Source organism: Moschus berezovskii, chromosome 15 (genome assembly GCF_049115385.1).
Source record: "Moschus berezovskii isolate FMDL1 chromosome 15, NW_MosBer_1.0, whole genome shotgun sequence".
Taxonomy (NCBI): Eukaryota; Metazoa; Chordata; class Mammalia; order Artiodactyla; family Moschidae; genus Moschus; species Moschus berezovskii.
The window spans coordinates 81183772-81201845 of record NC_142474.1 but is presented as its reverse complement, the minus strand read 5'-3'; the positions used below and the strand labels follow the sequence as shown (position 1 = coordinate 81201845).

At 40.8% G+C, this 18074-nt stretch overlaps 1 protein-coding gene across 1 annotated transcript in view; it reads right to left on the bottom strand.

Moving 5' to 3' along the window:
- The window catches only part of SPTLC3 (serine palmitoyltransferase long chain base subunit 3), a 168117-nt gene that overhangs the window by 68937 nt on the left and 81106 nt on the right, over positions 1-18074 (bottom strand). The window contains exons 5-6 of the mRNA XM_055426625.2: positions 7952-8076; positions 4844-4937 (exon numbers count right to left, since the gene is read on the bottom strand). Of these exons, the coding sequence (XP_055282600.1) occupies positions 4844-4937; positions 7952-8076 (219 nt within the window). The remainder of the gene's footprint in view (positions 1-4843; positions 4938-7951; positions 8077-18074) is intronic.

Genomic DNA, 18074 nt, shown 5'->3' with positions numbered 1-18074 from the left:
CACATGTTCTCAGCCACTCAGTCATACTATGTCTTTTGGTTAGTACATTCAACCCATTTACAGTTAAGGTAATTATTGACGTGTATGATCCCATTACCATTTTCTTAATTGTTTTGGGTTTATTTTGTGTAGGTCCTCTTATGTTTCCTGCCTATAGAAATTCCTTAAGCATTTGTTCTAAAGCTGGTTTGGTGGTGCTGAATTCTCTCAACTTTTGCTTGCCTGGAAAGCTTTTGATTTCTCCTCCAATCTGAATGAGATTGCTGTGTAGACTATTATTGGTTGTAGGTTCTTCTCTTTCATCACTTTAAATACATCATGAAGGTTCAGTTCAGTTCAGTTCAGTCGTTCAGTCGTGTCCGACCCTTTGCGACTCCATGAATCGCAGCACACCAGGCCTCCCTGTCCATCACCGATTCCTGGAGTCCACCCAAACCCATGTCCATCGAGTTGGTGATGCCATCCAACCATCTCATCCTCTGTTGTCCCCTTCTCCTCCTCCCCCAATCCCTCCCAGCATCAGTGTCTTTTCCAATCATGAAGGTGGCCGTTCTTAAACTCCATCTCACAAGTTATTAGCTCCTATCTGGCCTGGTTGCACACCTCTTATACACACAGGGAGGCAACTTCACATCTTCGGCAGCTTCTTTGAAAAATCTCTACCTTATTTTAGTCAGCACTTATACCTATTAAAGATTAAAGTATCGTTGTTTACTGAGGTATTTAGGATTATTCCAGGATAAATTAAAGTTTTGCTTTTTGTAACTTTCTGGACGTTTTTTTTTCTCAAATATTTCCGGTCTGTGGATGATTGAATCCAGTGGATGTGGAACACGCAGAAATGGAGGGTGGACAGTAATTGCCCACATTTGTGATCCAAGAACTCATCCAGCAATAAAGACAGATAGCAGCTACTGAGGCCTTACCTACTGTGACTAAGTTGAATTATTTTTCCCTCCCTATACCATCCCATTTCTGGAACTTCTCAAATGAGAAGTTGTTCCAAGGACACTGAAGGACCCTGCTCACAGAGGTGGTTGTGTTCTGATGTAAATACAGCAGCAGGGAGAATTCTTTATGGGTAAAAGTTGGGTTGAGCACATTGGTGAGTGAGAACAAGTGATTTGTATATCTGAGATTGAAAGTCTATTAGTTTTCTACTGTAAGAAATTAGCACACATCTATGGCTTTAAAATAGTACAAATTTGCTATCTTACAGTTCTGGACACCAAAAGCCTGAAATGGGTCTTGTTCAGTTCAGTTGCTCAGTCATGTCCTTCTCTTTGCAACCCTATGGACTGCAGCATGCCAGGCTTCCCTGTCCAACACCAACTCCTGGAGTTTACTCAAACTCATGTCCATTGAGTCAGTGATGCCATCCAACCATCTCATCCTCTGTCGTCCCCTTTTCCTCCCGCCTTCAATCCTTCCCAGCAACAGAGTTTTTTTAAAATGAGCCAGTTCTTTGCATCAGGTGGTCAAAGTATTGGAGTTTCAGCTTCAGCATCAGTCCTTCCAAAGACTATTCAGGACTGATTTCCTTGAGGATGGACTGGTTGGATCTCCTTGCAGTCCAAAGGACTCTCAAGAGTCTTCTCCAACACCACAGTTCAAAAGCATCAATTCTTCGGTGCTCAGCCTTTCTTTATAGTCCAACTCTCACATCCATACATGACTACTGGAAAAAAACATAGCTTTGACTAGATGGACTTTAGTTGGCAAAGTAATGTCTCTGCTTTTTAATTTGCTGTCTAGGTTGGTCATAACTTTTCTTCAAGGAAAACTGTCTTTTAATTTCATGGGTGCAGTTACCATCTGCAGTGATTTTGGAGCCCCCCAAAATAAAGTCTGTCACTGTTTCCATTGTTTCCCCATCTATTTGCCATAACATAATGGGACTGGATGCCATGATCTTAGTTTTCTGAATGTTGAGTTTTAAGCCAACTTATTTCACTCTTCTCTTTCACTTTCATTAAAAGGCTCTTTAGTTCTTTGCTTTCTGCCATAAGGATGGTGTCATCTGTGTACCTGAAGTTATTGATATTTCTCCTGGCAGTCTTGATTCCAGCTTGTTCTTCATCCAGCCCAGCATTTCTCATGATGTACTCTGCACAGAAGTTAAATAAACAGGGTGACGATAAAAAACTTTGACCTACTCCTTTCCCAATTTGGAACCCGTCTGCTGTTCCATGTCCAGTTCTAACTGTTGTTTCTTGATCTGCATACAGATTTCCCGGAGACAGGTCAGGTGGTCTGGTATTCTTATCTCTTTAAGAATTTTCCACAGTTTGTTGTGATCCACACAGTCAAAGGCTTTGACATAGTCATTAAGGCAAAAGGAGATGTTTATCTGGAACTCTCTTGCTTTTTTGATGATCCAATGGATGTTAGCAATTTGATCTCTGGTTCCTCTGACTTTTCTAAATCCAGCTTGAACATTTGGAAGATCACAGTTCACATACTGTTGAAGCCTGGCTGGAGAATTTTGAGCATTACTTTACTAGTGTGTAAGATGAGTGCAATTGTGTGGTAGTTTGAACATTCTTTGGCATTGCTTTTCTTTGGGATTGGAATGAAGACTGACCTTTTCCAGTCCTGTGGCCACTGCTGAGTTTTCCAAATTGCTGGTATATTAAGTGCAGCACTGATCTTAGACAAGTATTAAGCAACCTGTTGTGGAGCCTGAATATACTCATCTGTAAACTAGTACTGACCTCCTGGGGCTGTCCACAGGGTTAAATAAGTTCATAAGGAAAGATCATCAAGTCAGCATCTGGTGCAGTGTAAATCCTCAGTAAATGCTAGTTGCTTATGTAAAATAACCACAGTAAGCATTTATTAAAAGATATAAATGAGAACTGTTATCTATTGTCTTGGGCCCAAAGAGAGCATGAAGAATAAGTTACTGAATGTTTTAAGAGCTTTGTAAAATTGGAAGATAAATTGAAATTCTTCAATTGTAATTTTGGCAAAGGACTAAGAAATTACAATTTTGTTTGAAGATAATTTCAAACTTAACAAAATATTTGCAAGAATAAGAATATTACAAAGAACACCCAGGTACCTTTTACTTAGATTCATATCTAATAACACAGCACGTACAAACAATTCAGTAGCTTCTATTACCAGGCATTTTATATTCCCTTTCCAACATACTGTGAATTAGGCATCATAATAGAGATTAGTTTCATACCATGAATCAGGCATCATAATAGAGATTATTTTTGGAATTAGTAAATAACAATCTAAGAAGTTTAAGTAATTTGCCTAAGACCACATTATATAATAAACAAGAACACAAATGTTTGGGTCAAAGCCTATACTTAGGGAAAAAAAAAAACAAATCAATGGTTGTAAATTTATGTATTCTATATACTGGGCTTTCCTGGTAGCTCAGCTGGTAGAGAATTGGCCTGCAAGGCAGAAAGACCCTGGTTTGATTACTCGGTCAGGAAGATCCCCTGGAGAATGCATAGGCTACCCACTCCAGTATTCTTGGGCTTCCCTTGTGGCTCATATGGTAAAAAATCTTCCTGCAATGCTGGAGATCTGGGTTCAATCCTTGGGTTAAGAAGATACCGTGGAGGAGGGTATGGCAACCCACTCTAGTATTCTTGCCTGGAGAATCCCATGGACAGAGGAGCCTGGCGGACTACAGTCGATGGGGTTGCAAAGAGCTGGACATGGCTAAGCAACTAAGGGAAGCACAGCACATGCTGTACACCATACTTGTGGTTGTTGTTAACACCTCCCATCTGTTTTATCACCCTATCTACCTATCGTCTTCACCTTTATAGAATCTCCAAGAAAAACTATTACATTTAGAATGGATAAACAACAAAGTTCTACTGTATAGCACAAGGAACTATATTCAATATCCTGTGATAAACCATAATGGAAAAGAACATTAAAAAAAGCATACATGTGTATAACTGAGTCGTGTTGCTGTATAGCAGATTGGCACAACATTGTAAATCAACAATACTCAATAAAAAATAAAGTAAAATATGACACAAATGAACCTATCTATGAAACAGAGATAGACTCACAGAGGGTGGATGGGGGTGGGAAGAACTGGAACTTTAGTAGATGCAAACTGTTACACAAAGAATGGATAAACAGTAAGATCCTACTGTATAGGACTATACTCAATACCCTGAGATAAACCATATACATGACTGCATGGATGCTCAGTCATGTGTGATTCTTTACAACCCCATGAACTGCAGCCCACCAGGCTCCTCTGTCCATGGGATTTTCCAAGCAGGACTGCTGAAGTGGTAGCCAGTTCCTCCTCCAGGGGATCTTCCCAACCCAGGGATCGAACCCGTCTCCTGCGTCTCCTGCATTGGCAGGAGTATTCTTTACCACTGAGTCATTTCTGAGTTACTTTGCTGTACAGCAGAAATTAACAATATAAATGATAAATTTATATAACATTATAAATCAACTATACTTCGATAAAAAAACTAAACTAAAAAAAAAACAAACTTAAGTCTCCAAACTTTCCCAAGGCAGAGTTACAAAAAAGGAGACAATTTTACACTTCTGATAATTGTAATGCACTCTAAGAGCTCCGCCATAGCTTCAGCAGCCATTTTGTAAGACCATTAATGACAGTGACTCTAATATGTTCGGGTTACACTTAGCAATCTGGGTGCTTAATGCAGTTCAACCATTTGTTCCAGGTCACCGGAGGTTAACAAGCCAGTAGTGAATATAAACATAACCGTGTTTCATTAGCTAAGCTCCCAGTTTGAAGAGCAGGGACAAAGCCGCATCAATAATCTTTACTTTTGTTTAGGACCAATGGTACCTCTTGGATAAAATTGCTGATACTCACTGTTGTGTTTGAAGATCCTTATGGTTGCGCCAGAGAGTCGGGCCCCCAGCACTAGGGATGCATGGTTTAACTCGTCGCTTAAAATGAGGCATCCCTGTGCAGAAAACAAGCACATGGAACAGACGCCAGTAGATAAAATAAAGGGGGAGAGACCGGGGGGGAACAGGGCCTCACTGCAAGACCTGTGACATGGATCCCACAGCCTCTTTAATTGTAAAAGGCCAAGAGTTTAAGCGGGTATATGTTTGCATGGATAAGATCCTCAAGAGCAACTAGCTGATGGAGATGGGGATCCTCTTAAGGGAATACCATCTTTTTGAATTATTTTTAGGACTGATGCTAAAGCTGAAACTCCAATACTTTGGCCACCTCATGCGAAGAGTTGACTCACTGGAAAAGACTCTGATGCTGGGAAAGGTTGGGGGCGGGAGGAGAAGGGGACAACGGAGAATGAGATGGCTGGATGGCATCACCGACTTGATGGACATGAGTTTGAGTGAACTCCGGGAGTTGGTGATGGACAGGGAGGCCTGGCGTGCTGTGATTCATGGGGTCGCAAAGAGTCGGACACGACTGAGCGACTGAACTGCCTGCCTGCCTGACTGACAGAATTGATGGTTGGCAGGAAAATGAATATGCTTTTGGGTGGGGTGTGGATTTTCTAGTTCCCTGCTGGATTATTTGAGATGGTTTTGAAGCACTGCGACTAGAAGGCAAGACATTTCAAGCTTCTTTTATGATTCCCATTCCACATTATAGTAACATCCACATAGACAGAAGCAACACTGCTTTACAGTTAAAAACTGCGTCTGGAAAAGTGTGGATGGCAATTCAGTCTGAGGCAAGGAGAGGTCAGTATAATTTACTGCTTATCAATTAATGTTTATAAACTATTTTTCTTTATTAATTTAAAGATTTCTAAATTATGAAATTGTGAAATTGCCCAACCATATTTAAAATGCAGGGATGTGCAAAAAAAAAAAAGAAATAAAGCATTTTTCCTTTGTGGCCATCCAGAATCTTTGAGTTCTTCCTTATATTGTAGAAATTTCACATATGATACATTTAAAATTTTTGAGGTCAAAGCGAGCAAAACTCTCACATTTCCATACTCCAGACATTGTCTGTGTATTTGTAATTTTTTGGTCAACATATGAGAGTTGTAAATCATCATATCTCACTCTCAAATTCTTTAGCATGCATCTACTAGGAAAAAGGACATTCTCCTACATGATCATGATGTAGTGATCATAATTAAACATTAATACAATGCTGTCACCTAAAATGGGCTTCCCTGGTGGCTCAGATGGTAAGGAATCTGCCTGCAGTGCAGGAGACCGGGGTTCGATTACTGGGTTGGGAAGATCTCCTGGAGAAGGGAATGGCTACTCACTCCAGTATTCTTGCCTTGAGAATTCCCTGGACAGAGGATCCTGTGGGCTACAGTCCATGGGGTCACAAGGAGTCATCACTTTATATATAATTCAAAGTCAAACTTTGCCAATGGTCCTAAAAATGTCTTGATGTCTTCTGTAGAAGTTTCATTTCCTTCTTTTTTGTTTTTTTCAGTGCAGAATCCAATCAAAGATTATATATTGCATCATATTAGTTGCCACGAGTCAGATTTTTAAAAACAGAAATCTGATTATGGCACTTGATTACTGAAAATGAGGCAACCAACTCCATCTTTCTCCAGAAGAATTTCCAAAACTCTAGCACCATTTATGCTGCAAAGTTCTTCACAATTTGGTACCTGTCTTCATTCTTATTTTTTCTTCAACCATTCTCTTCTGTTCTAATTCTTTTAAACTTCAGTACTTTATATATGATACTTCCATTTCCTTCTCTTAAGGAAATAACTTACTTATCTAAACAAATAAGTACCAGATTCTGTTCTCATGTCACCTTCTTTGCATAGACATCCCAGCCTTTCTTGAAAAATTATTTTGTCCCTCCCCATTTATGGGTACACCTTTTCTGTAATATTCATCCTAAGGTGGCACTAGTGGTAAATAACCCACCTGCCAATTCAGGAACCATAAGAGATGTGGGTTTGATCCCTGGATTGGGACGATCCTCTGGAGGAGGGCATGGCAACCCACTCCAGTTGGAGAATCCCATGGACAGAGGAGCCTGGCGGGCTATGGTTCATACGATTGCCTAGAGTTGGACACTATACCTCATTAGGCTGTAAACTACGTGAATTTACAGGACAAAAGTCTTATACATCTTTGTATGCCCTACATCTTGCCTCACTGGAGGACACAGCAGATTCTCAATAAGTGAGTTACTGAGTGAATAAAAAAGTGAATTACGCAAGCAGTGTTTTGTCAAAATAAATGCTTAACAATCATTTGCTACATTGAACATGATGACTCAGGAGCTTAGAAATTTAATTGATCTTGCTGAACTGTCACTGAAGAGGAATTTTGACTCACATCTAGGGCTGAGATTCTATAACTGGAATATCATGATGAAGAAATTTGCTGGACTCAGCTGGTACGGACACAGGCTGGGACCTGGACCTGGGACCCTTTGCTGCAGAGCTTGCACCTAGACAAACCTCTCTGTGTTCTTGAGCAACAAAGTACAAAGAAACTATTTTTGGGGGACTTAAAAATAGTTGTATGCATACACTGCAAATTATGGACAACAAAATATGAAACCCAACTGCCACTTCTGAAAAGCCAGGAGAAAAAGCAGGGTGTTGGGAGCAAAAACAGGGTACTGCACATGCTCCCTGCACAAAACATCACCAAAGCGGTGGGCAAACCACCTAAGCCATCCCTTCAGCCTGACCTCTGGACCTACCTCTATCCTCACCCCATGTAAGAAACCAGATCATCCCCCTTCAGGGAGTGAGCAAGTAAGGGAACCTCTTACTTATTTTTGCTCCTGAGGCCCCATTACGGCCTTGCCTTAATCTCTTATCTCATCTAATCAATTTTCTATTGATTAGGAAAGGACCCTGGTTGGTAATAGTAAATATATTCAAAAAGTTGAACATCCAATCCTAAGAAACTTCTCAGCTATACGTCTAACAGAGGATCTACTCAGATTGTCTCAGGAATAACACAGCAGAAGACAATTATGTTAACAAAGCCTTACCTTTCCAACGAGTGCAGGGATATTCATTGAGTTTGTTGCAAATCCCATCCCAAATACCATAGCATCTTCCACATTCAGGAACTTAGCCACAAGATCCTCCAGCTCTTTATGCTTATCCAAGGTTCCTGCACATGAAATGATAGGGTGGATGAGTCTCCTGTTCTCAACAAGGTGAAGATTGAAAACTCAAATTCCAATGCTTACCCATCACCAAAAGACACACATAAGAGTGCAGGTCTGTTGGCCGTAGACCCATTATAGAAGCAATTCAAATACTCAAACACTGTAGAATGGATCAATACACTGTGGGGAGTATTTATATAGTAGAATTCAGCACGGCGATGAGAACAAACAAACTACTGTCCCATGCAACAATATGGAAAACATCATAAATACGCGGTTGAGTGGAAAAAGATATGTATACACGCATACTGTATGAATCCATTTATAGTTTACAAACAGACAGAAACAACTGATGGTACCAGTGTTAGGAGTCAGGCATTTGCTGTTGTTGTTTAGTTGCTAAGTCATGTCTGACTCCATGGACCACAGCCCGCCAGGCTGTCCATGGGATTTCCCAGGCAAGAATACTAGAGTAGGTCACCATTTCCTTCTCCAGGGGATCCTCCCAACCCAGGGATGACCCCCCGCATCTGCCCTGGCAGGCAGATTCTTTAGTGCTGAGTCCCCAAAGAAGTTCTAAAAGTCAGAAAAGTGGCTACTTTTGTTGGAAGCATGCAAAGATCTTTGAGATGCGCTAGACGTTTTGCTTCTAAATCTTGGCGCTGGTTACGTGGGTATGTTTGTTTTGTGACAATCCACTGAACTTTATACTTATGAGTGGTGCAATTTTCTATATATATGTGTTTTATAACGTAATAAAATTTATAAAAATGCCACAATTCCTCTTTCCTCCCACCCTATACCCCACGAATAATTAAATTCTAACTCCCTCAGAGATTCCCCACTCTCAAATGCAGAGTTCATGACTTTCATACATGCAATCAAGCTATAATTTATTGAACCTTTGGAATGTGCTAGATTTCAAAGCCCACTATTTAAGTTATCTCATTTAATTTTAAGGGCCCAATAATGCAGGTATTATTACTTTACAGATAAGAAAACTGAAGTGGGAAGCAGTAACAGATAAAAATCAACAGAGACAGTCAAGTCTAACTCCAAAGTTCACATTTTTACGACTCTACCACCTTTAAAAGCTTACTCTCTGACCGCTTCTTTTTTATTATTATTTCTTTTTTACTATTTTTCCCCTGCTCTCTACAATAGGTTCTCATTAGTTACATATTTTATACATAGTAGTGAATATATGTCAATCCGAATCTCTCCAATTATTGCTCCCTCCGTTCCCCTCTCGGGGTCCATACTTTTGTTCTCTTTGTCTACGTCTCTATTTTTGCTTTGCAAATAGGTTCGCCTGTACTATTTTTTCTAGATTCCTTATATGTGCATACAGATGGCCAACAGGCACATGAAAAGACGCTCAACATCACTATTAGAGAAATGCAGATCAAAACTACAATGAGGGCTTCCTTCATTGTAGCTCAGTGGGGGCTCGGTGGTAAGGAATCCCGCTGCCAGCGAAGAAGACGCAGTTTTGATCCCTGATTTGGGAGGATCCCATGAGCTGTGGAGCAACTGAACCTATGCGCCGCAACTATTGAATCTGTTCTCTAGAGCCCAGGAGGCAAAACTACCGAGCCCATGTGCTTCAGCTACTGAGCCCAAGCACCCTAGAGCCTGAGATGAGAAAGCACCGCAGTGAAAAGCCATGCACCGCAACTAGGGAGCAGTCTGCGCAGCAACAGAGAGCCGCCACAGCCAAAAACAAATACGTAAATACAGTTATATAAAAACTACAATAAGGCGCCGCCTCACACCCCCGAATGTGCGTGCGTGCGTGCTAAGTCGCTTCAGTCGTGTCTGACTCTGTGCGACCCCATGGACTGTAGCCCACCAGGCTCCTCTGTCCGTGGGATTCTCCAGGCAAGAATCCTGGAGTGGGTTGCCGCATTCTTCTTCAGGGGATCTTCCCGAACCAGAGATGCACCCGCATCTCTTCTGTCTTGTGCGTTGGCGGGTGAGTTCTTCGCCACCAGTGCCACGTGGGAAGCCCCACACCCCAGAATAACCATCATCAGAAAATCTACAAACAAGAAATGCTGGAGAGGGCGGGGAGAGAAGGGAACCCTCCTACCCTGTTGGTGGGAATGTACGTTGATACAGCCGCTACGGAGAACAGTACGGAGGTTCTAACGCCCCCCTCTCCCCATATTACATAGAATCCCTCAGCCCTCACGGGGAGGGTCAATGCTCCCGTAGTCTTATGTCTGCTGTCACTCTAGGTTCTGCATCTATGCTATCCAGTATTGTAGCCATCAACTACACATGGTTAGTGCAGTGGAAGAGCTGAGTTTTACATTTTGTTTAATTGTAGTTAATTTAAATGTTAAAGCCGAAGCTCTGTAAAATATTCTCTACTAAACACAATTTTACTGTTTTAGTCAGATTATTTGACATTTATTTCACTTTAACCAATGAAAATTTAGTGTCTGGATTGACATGTGATGGAAGGGTAAAAGAATCTGCCTGCCAATGCCGAAGACATAAGAGACGCGGGTTCGATTCCTGCATTGGGAAGATCCCCCGCAGAAGGAAATGCCGGTATTCTTGTCTGAAGGATCCTCATGGACAGAGGAGCCTGGCTGGCTACAGCCTATGGGGTCGCAAAGAGTCCGACACGACTGAAACGACTTAGCACACACGGAAGGGTATAATATCCACTATTTTTTGAAGATAGTACAAAGACAGTAAAAATAATATAATATCAGTCAGTTCAGTTCAGTTCAGTCGCTCAGTCGTGTCCGACTCTCCGCGACCCCATGAATCACAGCACGCCAGGCCTCCCTGTCCATCACCAACTCCCGGAGTACACTCAAACTCATGTCCACAGAGTCGGTGATGCCATCCAGCCATCTCATTCTCCGTCGTCCCCTTCTCCTCCCGCCCCCAACCTTTCCCAGCATCAGAGTCTTTTCCAGTGAGTCAGCTCGTCTCATGAGGTGGCCAAAGTATTGCAGTTTCAGCTTTAGCATCAGTCCCTCCAATGAACATCCAGGATTGATCTCCTTTAGAATGGACTGGTTGGATCTCCTTGCAGTATAAGGGACTCTCAAGAGTCTTCTCCAACACCACAGTTCAAAAGCATCGATTCTTCGGCGATCAGCTTTCTTCACAGTCCAACTCTCACATCCATACATGACCACGGGAAAAACCATTGCCTTGACTAGACGGACCTTGGTCGGCAAAGTAATGTCTCTGCTTTTTAATATACTATCAAGGTTGGTCATAACTTTCCTTCCAAGGAGCAAGCGTCTTTTAATTTCATGGCTGCAATCAGCATATAATATAGTTTATTAATATTTTACTTATTGATTACATTTTTAATGGTAATATCTGGGATATATTGAATCAAGTAAAATGTATTATGAAATTAAGTTTGCCTGATATTTTTAAACTTTTGAAAAGGTAGCTACTAAAAAAATTTAAATTACGTAGGTCTTGCATTTTATTTTTGTTTCTCTAAGTGATACACTTAACAGAATAAAAATGTACAAACTGAGAAATGCTGTAATTTGTATTCATAGAACATAGGAGCAGACTTAACTCAGATTTAAGTTAGAGGAATATTGTTAGCATATTCAGGACTATTATAATCATGCTTCTATTAACACATTTGACTATGTGGAGTGTGATATCAGAGTTTTATATAAATTGGTAAATCAGCCTGCTTATTGAACTAAACTGATGAAGTGTTAAACTTTAGAAAGCATTGTATGGTGAGCTGACAATTTTATTTTGCATTTAACATAAAAAAGAATATCTGATGACCTATCTTTGCTCTTCCTGAGAGGTCACAACAGCTAGCTGGTAGCGTTTTCCCTCAAATCTGAATTCATTTATCCTCCAAACTGTCTGAAAACATTGTTTAGAAAACAAACATTCTAGCAGAGTCAGTTTCACTCAAGATTTGGAGGTGGTGAATGGTTAGAAATTTAAATTGTAATTGAAAACTTTATTATTCAAGATATAACAGTGTGAAAAAAAGAAACTGAAATTTAAAGATAAAATGTGGGCACATTTGTCAGACTTGTTTTTACCTAGCAGACTGCATCCTAAAGGGAACACCTCCAACAACAGGTGGTGAGATGATCACCAGCTTGGCCATGAGGGGAACTGGTTTTGATGCCAGCTCTTCCACTAAACAGCTGGATGGCCTCTGGCAATCTCTGCTGACTGGAGGGATTGGGAGAAGTGTTGTTTTAGGCATCCTTGACCTTGGGAGTGCTCTTTCCTCCACCTAGAATGAGTTTCTGCAGCTCTGAGTCACTCTTTGAGATCCACCTAACATAACATCTTTTCTCGGATGCCATCTCAGCTTCCCTAGGCACACTTGGTCATTTTCTCCCCTGAGATTGCATGAGCCTCATCACAGAATGATTATAGCATTTAGTAAGTTTCACTGGGGATGTTCATGGGGCCATCTTATTACAAGAAGAGCCCTTGGAGTGCAGATACTGGGTGTGGGACGTTTGTCTTGGCAACCATAGTGCCTATGGCAGTATTGACACATCACAGGTGCTTGCTGAGCTGCATGCTGCCTTTTGATGGAAAAGGAAGCCAAGACTGAGGCTAGAGGAGGGGATGGCACAGAGAAAAATGTCAAGAAGGCTTGTGATGCCAGGGCCACCAGGCCACCAGGCAGGGAGCATCAGTCTGGGAACACTGATGCCTGAGGAAGGCCTCCAGTGAGGATGGCGGGTTCCCAAACTTTGTCAGCTGGGTAACCTTCTCCATGAGCCTTTCCTGCCCAGAGGTCAGGGGACAACAGTGTCCTGGCCCCATCACCCAGAATTATATGAGTAGATTTTCATGGTGAGTCACTGTGCTGTCTTCCTCCACTTATGTCTTCCCCAAATCTGATGTTTTAGGTGCTTGTCTATAACAGTTGCATCACGAAAAGTCCTTAAGATAATATGGGAAGTGGGTGTGCCTACAAACAGCCTGAGAAATTGCGCTCTGCCAGGTCTCTATCATCAGCTTGACTCAAAGAGAAGAAGAAGGGAGGAAATGCAGGTGACTATATTAGGTCCCTAGAAACAAGTCTTATGAATTTCCAGTGGTTGGGTGGTTAGTAAATTCTCACATATATCAGTTTCTGTGACCGGATGTCTCATAGGTGGATTACAAGTTATTAGCGGTTTTGCATCTAGGGCTTTACCTTCTTCAATTTGTAGAATAGACCCCACTCCAAACTCCCATGATCATGGAGTTTCTCTGATTAGTGTCCATTGCTCAAGTTTCATCAACAGATTTGAGAGATTTCCAGGATGGCTAGACATTTTCTACTCTAGGACGCCAAGACTTTCAAAGTTATACTAGGCTGGTCTGGGATAGGGTGGGGATTTTAAGAAAAAAGATATAATATGCCTCCTTCACATTAATGGACGGCTGCTTTCCTGCTCCTATTCTTGGATTCAAGAAATGAAAGTTCAGGGATTAACACGGTGTTGAAAATCAACTATACTTCAATAAAAATATTAAAACTGAAAGCAGGAAATAAAAATGTAAGAGGACCTTGGGGAAACAAAATGGGTGTTAGAAACTTAACTAGCTTGTTTGTACCAATGTTCAAGCCATGTCCTGGTTGAATGAAGATGCTTGAGTCCTGTCAAGTGGCAGTTACTGATCTGAGTGCATTAGGAATTCTAGAATTATAGTCAACCTTTTGATGCTGATATGTAAATATGGACGTTTTTTAAATCCCAAGAAAGCAGAGCTATAGTCCTAACTGATACTGTGTGTGTGCATACTCAATCGTGTCTGACTGTTTGTGACCCCATGGACTGTAGTCAATCAGGTTCCTCCATCCATGGGATTTCCCAGGCAAGAAGATTGGAGTGTGTTGTCATTGCCTTCTCCAGGGGTTCTTCCTGACCCAGGGATAGAACCCAAGTCTCCTGCATTGGCAGGCAGATTCTGAAGGTACAAATAAATCCACAATAATCTTTATTTCTCTTTCCCTCTGTGATGACTTTCATCTCTTCTTTAGTCTCTGAAAGTCAATAACAACCACGCCTAGGCTGGTAAGGATGGATATCCAAATTGTGACATTGTGCCTATATTGACACTTGCTCTTATCCTGGTGGCTTATTTATCCAGTGGCTACTGGAAATCTACTTTGTGATAAAAGGATAAATGCATGCTGGGCATGTCCTCTTGGCAGCTCTCTCTGCAGCGTTTTTGCATGCCAAGCATAGGCTATGCCACCATCAGTCATATCAATAAAAATCAGATTCGAGGAAAAGTAGCAAATTATGAACTCCACATTTCAGCCGATTTTCTAATGATATTGGCCATGATATAGACACCGGTTAATAGTAAAGAGCATGGGTGTTGTTAACAAGCCCGTTTCCCAACCACCTATGCAGCACATGTGAAGACTATTTTCCAAACTGTGGCTGTAGTTCACTTTTCATCCAGAATATCCTGTCTGTCAATTGTTCCTTAGACGTGAGCAAGGAGTTGGTGGTCATTTACGGTGGCAACCTGCCAGCCTTCTCATCTGGCCCCTTCTACTGCGCCATGGCTCCCAGCCCACTTCTGAGCCACTGTGCTTGAACTGGTGATTCCTGCATTAGCAGGAGCATCAACCCTTCCACCTAAAGGACCCCACCTTTCAGCTCTCCACCACAAAGCTCCTAGAATACCTGCTGTCTGCTTAGTCCACTTGTGTCCAGTCTAGTAGGAGTTGTGGGGCTTCAGAGCCTCCTGAGTACCTTTGTTTTCCTGTGAAACAGAGAAAAGCCTAGAAGCCAGACGTGGTGTCTGAAATGGGTCTAGAACACACTGCCAGTCTGAGTATTGGCCACTGCTGCTGGGTCAAGAGAACTCTCATGCTGGTGAAGTCCAGTAAAATAGCAGAAATAATTTTTATCTGCCCACCTTCCCAGGCCCTAATTTCAAGCAAACTCCTTACGACCCCTTGGAAGGTTAGAACATTAATAGATAATTAGAATCCCATGCAAACAAAAACCTTAAGTGAGGCATGGATACATAACTACGATGAGGTTTCCTGTCACAAATAATCTCAATAAGAGGAGAATCTTTAAGTGGACCAAATGACCTGTGCATAACCTCTGACCACATGCACAGTAGAGCTGTGTTCCACACTTTTTCTTTTAAACATTTTATTCTGATGTAATTTTAGACACACTGAAAAGCTGTAAGAGCATTACCAAGAATCCCTAAACACTTTCCACTTAGATTCCCTAAATGTTACCATTTTACTATGCTTCTTTAAACACCATTCTCTCTCTTTTTATATATTGTATATATTATTATATGTAATTTTTTCTGAACTACTTCATACATTACAATCATGATGCCTTTTCTACCCTTAAATATTTCACGATTTCCTAAAAACAGGGAATTGCTTATATAATCCCAGTACTATTATTATTAATACACTATTATCTACTGTACAGAGCAAATTCACATTTGATTCTCTGACTTTAAAAACCCACTTCTAAAAACAAAGGTAGAAGAAAGAAGGGGAATCAACTTCTAATGAGGGTTCACTTATGTACTGTGGTGATTTAATTTAATCATTACACCTTCACACACTCTATAAAATAGGCACCCTGGTCCTTATCTTATCAATGAGGAAATAGACACAGAAGTGATGCCACTCACCCAAAGGAGATAGAGCTAATAAGGGCAGGCTACCTCCTCAGCAATGTGACAACCCGCCCTACTGAAACATTTCAAGCTTTAAATTAATTAATTGTCATGCACCTTTTTGAAGTTGTGAACTTGTTTTACAGATAAGGACACCAAAGCCAGAGTTTAGTTCACTTGCCCAAGGGCAGTGGTTAGTAAGTCTAGAGCCAAGGTTCAGATTCAGTGTGTGTGACTCTCGAAAGATGAGCTTTCCCTTCTTCAGTAGACTCTTTCAAATCTGTTTCCTGAACTATAATTCTTAAGATCCCAAATAAAGCTCTTTGTTCTTGGCAGCTTTGAGACTGATTTGACATTATCAGTGGTTAAAGGATATACACAAAACCAATGTCAATGAAAGTTAACCTGTATCTTTAGTATATTTGGATTTAACAGGATTGTTAGTTTAAATGAAGTAAAGGAGACTATAGCTTGATATACACTTATGTGCACCAAATTCAGAAATCTGGACAATTGTTATTAAATCTAGGGGGTTCGTCTTCCCAAGTCCTGTGATGCCAAGTACTTATCTATATCGGCAAACTTTTTAATAAAAAAAAAAATCTTTTGGCCATGCCACATGGCACATTCTCTGACCAGGGGTGGAAGCATGAAATCTTAGCCACTAGATGCTAGGGAAGTCCCAGCACACTTTTGTAGGGAGGATGGAATCCTAATCATTAGATGCCAGCGAAGTCCCAGCACAGTTTTTGTAGGGAGGCAGAGAAAACATATTTTGGCGTCGTGGGTTGTGTGGTCTCTGTGGCAACAAGTCAACTCTGCCATTGTAAAGTGAAAGCGGCCACAGTTAATACACAAAAGACTGGGTGTGACTGTGTGCCAGTGAAACGTTATGGCTATTAAAACTGAAATTCAATATATTTCATGTCATGAAATATCATTCTTAATTTTGCAGTCACTTAAGACTATAAAAATGACTTGTAACTTTCATGGGGTACAAAAACAGGGGCAGCTGGATTGGTTTGGTAACCCCTGAAAATAGTTGGTCTCTGGTTTTAGCTTTGAACAGCATGGGACAGTGCAAAGAATTCTTTGGTAGAATTCAGGAGAATTGTTCTTTTGCAGTGTTTACTTATATTTATTTATTGGCCACACTGGGACTTAGTTGTGGCACATGGATCTTCAATCTTCATACGGCGTGTTGAAGCTAGTTCCCTGACCAGGGATCAAACTGCATTGGGAGCTCCAAGTCTTAGCCACTGGACCACCAGGGGAATCCCAGGACTTAGGAGAACTGGTGTCTAATCTTCTCAGCATACTGACTGCATGAACATTGATTGGCAAGTCATTAAAAATATCTCTAGGCTTCATGTATCTTATGGTATTTTTGTAGGTGAAGGGAAGTGGTAAATGACCTATATATTCTGAAATTCTCTGAGTTTCAACTTTGTTTGATTATCCAGGTATTACTTTGCTGGCACGTATTATACTTATGTAAAATTATTGGCATTCCTTGTTAAATTGTTATGTTTGCTTGGCTTTGTTGAACATACAGGGCCAAATTATTCACTTGAAAAAATATCTCTGCTAGTTGAAATTTGGTTGCGCAGTAATTTCTATCACTCTCAAGAGAAAGGTGATTACCTTGTTAGAATTATAACAAGTATCAGGAAATTGCCAAAAGGTTTTCAGAAACCAAGATATATTTTCATTTTCCTCCTCCCAATCTATTGCACCGAGAGACCACCTTCCTTTACAAGTATTCTTAGACGAAACTAAAGAGTCTTGAGAGAAATGCAATGAAATCTCCTTGATCAGAATTTACAATGATTTAGTCTAAAAGGAACTGGCACTGCCTATGAATAAAGGTTTTTTTGTGCAAACTGAGGATGTAAACTTCAAATTCAGGCTGGCCCCTTCTTCAATATTTAGGTCAGCAATAATGCACATTTCTTCAATCTAACTATAAATGTTTGAGAAAGAGACACAAGAAGAACCTGAGCAATTTGAATTAAATGATAGCAGAGAAACTTGTCAGGCAGATAAAGAAGGAGACACAATATCTAATGATTAAGGACAATGTTCTCAAACTGAGAAATAGAAAATCCAGCAAACTTGTACATAACTAATGTTAAAATCACATCTGAAATCTGATGATGGAACAGAATATCCTGTTATATCCAGTTACACTGATTCCTAAAATATTTCAAGACTACTTCTTGAAATTTATCTGATTTGAATGAGTGTTCTCAACTAGGTCATCATACTATTCAGGTTTTCCTGATGTTTTGAATTGAGCACAAGTCTTTCCTTCTCAGGGGAAAAAAAATCTCCATGAAGAGATGAGCTTTCGTGGGCACAGCAT